The 4,971-nt window shown below is 65.4% G+C and overlaps 1 protein-coding gene across 1 annotated transcript in view; it reads right to left on the bottom strand.

Moving 5' to 3' along the window:
• ANXA9 (annexin A9) overlaps positions 1 to 1,518 on the bottom strand; it is a 6,822-nt gene extending 5,304 nt beyond the window's left edge. Inside the window, exons 1-5 of the mRNA XM_012730001.1 lie at positions 1,489 to 1,518; positions 840 to 926; positions 637 to 733; positions 220 to 314; positions 22 to 135 (exon numbers count right to left, since the gene is read on the bottom strand). Coding sequence (XP_012585455.1) covers positions 22 to 135; positions 220 to 314; positions 637 to 733; positions 840 to 914 — 381 coding nt within the window. The 5' untranslated portion in view covers positions 915 to 926; positions 1,489 to 1,518. The remainder of the gene's footprint in view (positions 1 to 21; positions 136 to 219; positions 315 to 636; positions 734 to 839; positions 927 to 1,488) is intronic.
• Positions 1,519 to 4,971: the final 3,453 nt, after the last annotated feature.

The raw sequence follows: 4,971 nt of genomic DNA on the forward strand, positions 1-4,971 counted from the left end.
GGGCGGCCCCTCCCCGCCCACCTGCAGGCTCCTCCGCAGCTCCTGGGCATCCTGCTGGGCTGCGGGCTGCAGCAGGGCCACCGCCGTCCACTCCAGGGTGCCGGAGAGGGCAGCGCGCAGGGAGGCCAGCAGGTCCTGCGGGGCCGGGGCGCGGAGGTGTGTGTGGGGAGCTCTTCGCCTCAGCCCTGCAGCTGGCCGCCCCGGCCGCCCGAGGGTCACCTGCCGGGTGCGCTCCCGGAAGTTGCGGGCGATGAGCTGCCTCTGCTCGCGGCTCCGGTTGGTCAGCACGTCCAGGACGGCCCGGTGGTCCACAGCTGAGCCAAGGTGGGGCCGGGCTGTGGCCGGGGAGACCCACTGGGGTCTTTACAGGCGGGCCCCTTACCCCCAGCACACGAGGCCCCGAGGAGGCAGGAGGGAGGCGGAGAGGGCCGGGAGGTGGGGAGCAGAGCCCCAGCCGCCTCCGTGAGGGTTCCCGGGGGCCCCAGTGCCATGCAGATCCCACCCAGAGTCAGGCCCGGCGGTGCCACTCTGGGGAGGCCTGTGCCCTGGGGCTGGAAGCTGGAAACGCCTCTGTGGGGTGTCGCGGTGCAGGAAACCCCCCTCCCTGGGCGGGGGCCGGGGCTCCCGGGGGCTCACCCTGGCCGGCGATGGCGCTCAGCAGCCTCTGCACGTCCTTGTCCACACTGAAGCTCAGGAAGGTCCTCAGGGTGCCGAGGGTGCCCCAGGCTGCCGCCTGCGAGAGCGTGGGGGGCACTGGGGGCCGGCCCACGCGCCTGCCCGGCCGCCGCCCCAGCCCTGCGCTGAGGGGAGCGATGGCCCCTGGCACCCCACCGCCCTACCTTGCTCGCCAGGCCCAGGTGGCTGAGGAGCTCCTGGGTCAGGGGCGCTCCTGTCTCGCTGCTGCCTGCCGACATGGTGCGCTGTTCCTGGGAACAGGAGAGGCGCTTCGTCCTTGGGGTGTCTGTGGCGCCCCAGAACCTGGAGCCGGGGGCCCCCTAGCTGTCCCCGCACTGCAGACAGAGCAGCAACCCGCTTGGCAGGTTGGAGCCAGAACCAGACCCTGCGCGGAGGCGGGAAGACCCCCCCTCCCCCAGAGCCAGGGCTGCCCAGGGTGCCGGAACCAGCAAGAGCCGGCTCCCAGCTGCAGGGCTGGTCCCGAGCGCCCCGACCTCAGGCTGCAGCGGGAGACCCCACAGACCCAGCGCCCGGGCCTGGCTGGTGGCTGGGCGGGGGCTGCAGTCGGCCTGTGGGGCTGTGGGGTGGGGGTGATGCTCCCCCACCTTCAGCCCCGCCACCAGGTGCCCACGGGGCTGCGACCTGCACCAGCCTCCCGCCCCAGAGCCTCGGGTCCGGCCGCGGAGGGGCGTGACGTGTGCTCTGCGGGCGCAGAGACAGCTGGGCCTGGGCCAGGCCCTCTGGAAGGCAAAGAAAGCCTCCTTTCTCCCCCTCGGGTGACCCCCACCCCCACAGGCGGCGGCCAGCGCTTACCAGAGGGCCGGGGCGAGATGCGGGTGGCACCAGCGCAGTGGCGAGACAGGGGTGTGTGCCCGCTGCTCGGCCAGCCCAGCTCCGGCCCCTCCCAACGTGGGGAGGACCAGCCTGTGCCTGGCCCCAAATCCCAGCGCCGCCCTGCCCTGCCAGCATCTCTGCTCTAGTAGCCGGCCAGGCCCCCAGAGAACCCCGCCTCTGGCAGCCCAGCCCCACGCAGGAGACTGCGCGCTGGGCCGGCCGGCCACGGAGGCCCGGTCTAAGTCAGTCCAGCGCCTGACTGTCCCTGCCTCTGGCCCGGGCGCCCTGGGGGCAGGTCAGACTGGCTCCAGACTGATCTCAAGGCCGATAGAGCAAAACCTGTCGGGGCGCATACCAGCAGGCACCCCAGCCTGCTCTCCAGAGGGGGTCCCAACCCAGAAACTCCCTGCTGATGACTGGCTCAGCAGTGAGCCGGCTGGGCGGGGTGGTGAGTGGACTGTTCACCTCCGAGGGGCGGGCGGGCGGGCGGGCGGGCACCAGCGTCTGACGCACGAGCTGGCTGCAGAGAGAGAAGAATGCAAAGGGCGCCCTGCTCCGGGGTGCGTCCCCCCGCGCGGCCGGAGGCCAGTCCACCTGCAGGCCCCTTCCCGCCCGCGGCTGCCAGGCCTGTCCCACTGGCAGTGACGCAACCTCAGCCGCTGGGCCAGGGGCGCTGGGCGCAGAGAAGCCGTGGGGAGCGGGCCGGCAGCTGCGGACCCCGCCTCGGGACGAGTCACCCCGCTCCGGGCTGGACAGCACCCCCCTGCGGACCTGGCCCAGGCTCTCAGGATGGGTCTGAGTGGCACCCGGGCTCTGTGGAAGGAAGGAAACGAAGAGACAAAGGATCCAAGAACTAGGTTTTGCCTAATTATCTTTGGACGAGGAAAACGACCTTAGACGTAGCCAGCTGGACTCAGCGCCCAGGGCCCCAGCCTTGTCACTGACAACACCCGGGGCCAGGGGACATGCGCCTCCTCTCCCTCGAGGTGGCCAGGTGTGACCTCGGCCCTGCCAAGCTCAGGCCCTTCCTTCAGCCTGTGTAACAGGTGCGCGGGGGTGCTCCCTCCTGCCTCCTCCTGGCTGGCTGGGGGCCAGGAGGCCGTGATCATGGCCTAGTGGTCAAGCTGGTTTCTGCTGGGATGCTCTTCTGGGGGCACCTGGGCAGCCTCGGGGCTGCGGCCCCCTCCGTCATCGGAAGGCGGGCAGTGTACCCCACTATGTACATCCACGGTGTTGTCAGTTACTGCAATATGCTTTTTAAAAAAATTTTTAAAAATATTTATTTATGCACACAGAACTGGGGGACAGGCCAGAGGTGCAGGGGGTGAGAGGACTCCCCAGACACAGAGTGGGGAGCAGAGCAGAGAGATGGCGGAAGCCCACTGCCGAGGGGCGCACGGGCGGTCAGGAGAGGCCTGCCGCAGCGGCTTCAGCTTCTCAGTGCTGCGCTCTGACCCCCGCGCCCAGGGAGGCCCGTACACTTTTTTTTAAGCTTTTGCTTCGGCTAGAGCTTTGGGAGGGGCAGGGGCCTCTTCCTTTGCTTATGGCGCCATCTTAGCGAAAAGGGAAAGAATTTCTTTTTAAACTGATAACTGATAACCGCCTGGTGGCGGGCGGTCAGAGCGCAGCACTGCGAAGCCGCAGCCGCTGCAGCTGGACTTCCACCCCGGCCGGGGCGTCCCCCCGCTGCTCCCTCAGTCAGCCCGCCTGTCCTGCTCCCCACTGTCTGGGGAATCCTCTCACCCCCCACACCTCCGGCCTGTACCCCAGGTCTCGTCCGCTAAATAAATACTACCAAATAACGAAATGCCGTCCCTCTGCTCGTTTCCCTCTTCACCTCGCCGCCCCTCGAGGCTGCCTGGCCTCTCGGCACCATGCAGGCCCGCTCCTGTCTGGCCCTTTACGCACGCTTCGTTCCATGTGTCTTTTCTCTCATCTCCCTTTGGTTGAAGTTATTATTTCCTGCCCTATGGACCCAGGCAGATAGAGTGAAAACGCACCGGTTCTTGTTGGAAAACAAAGGCATGAGCTGGATTTTACCGGAGAACGTGGGCTCAGTCCCTGCTCCGACACGGCTGTGTTCCGTACCCTCAGCCAGTCATTTCAGGACTCAGTTTCTTTACCTGAAAAATGGGGACACTGGGAGAGGCAGGGTGGGGCACCCCGGGGCATCGGAGGGAAGGTTTCCTGGGAGGTTAAGTGGGTAATGGATTCTGGCAGCAACGACGGCCTTCCAAATTAGGGCTGTCAGGTAGTCAGTGAGAATACAGGGCAGCCAGGTGAGTTAGAACTTCACTAGGATGGTTGCTGCTGTCAAGTATGACCCAAATACATCGCAGGATATGCGTATGCTAACAAATTATTTTTTGTTTACCTAAAATTAAAATTTAACTGACTTGCTGTATTTTAATTGGCAACATGAGAAATGGGACTTGGTTTCAGCATGATGTCAAAAGAGAAGATTCTGGAGCTACAAGCCTGAGATCCGGAATTCTGGTGTACTGTGTGACCTGGGGCGACAGCCTTAGCCTCGCTTGTTTCCCAAAGCTCACAGAGCAGTGGCTAAGCAACTGTGAGAACGATTAACACAGGGGCTCTCCCATGGCGCAGGGCGGGAGGCTCAGCCCAGGGAAGCTGTCTGCAGCCTGAGTGCACCGCGCCAGGGAGGGCCCCGGGCGCGGCAGGCACCCCCCTGTCTCCGCTGCTCCCCTCAGCAGCGTGTTTCAGTGGGTCCGCCTGCTCTGCTCCCCACTCTGTCTCTGGGGAGTCCTCTCACCCCCCCACCTGTGGCCTGCACCCAGCTCTTTTATGCATAAATGAATCTTTAAAGAAATTAACACAGGGAAACCTTTAGAACGGGGACACAGTGTCAAGTACACTCCTCAAAAAGTTAACTAATGTCTAGCGATATTGATAGAATGTTGCTTCGGTGTAACTTACTCCCCTCTGCGGCTTGTCCTCACCGGTCCCCATCTGGCCACCAGAGGGCATCAGCAGCCCCCAGGACCTTGGGCCTCCTAGTGGCCTCTGGAGTTTCCCCAGCCTCGGCGCACCCAGACACCAAGGGGTGCTGCCTCCTGCGGACTGGGGGTTCCCGCTGGACTCGGTGGGCGGGCAGTGCGGGGGTGGTGGGGGGAGCTGGGGCGGAACTCGGGTGGGTCCCTGGGGCGCTGCTTCCTTCCCAGTAGCTGAGGGGTAGACGGGGACGGGCGGGCTGCTGGTCTCCACTCTGGGCGCTGGCGGGGTGCCAGTCCAGCTCAACCTGGACACTGGCGCAGGCCTCGCAGGGCGCTGCCGGCCGGGAGCGTGGCCTCGCCCGCGCTGGGCGCCATCCTCTGGCTCTGGGCTTCGCTTCGTCAATCTAGGCCAGGCTGAGGCTGCTCCCATCTCTCCGTGTCCACTCAGCGTTTCTGGGGAAGATCTGAGGTGACCTTGTCCACTATCTCTGCAGCTAGGCGCCAG

The sequence above is a fragment of the Condylura cristata genome, unplaced genomic scaffold (genome assembly GCF_000260355.1).
Source record: "Condylura cristata isolate star-nosed mole 26May11 unplaced genomic scaffold, ConCri1.0 scaffold00026, whole genome shotgun sequence".
In the NCBI taxonomy this organism is placed as follows: domain Eukaryota; kingdom Metazoa; phylum Chordata; class Mammalia; order Eulipotyphla; family Talpidae; genus Condylura; species Condylura cristata.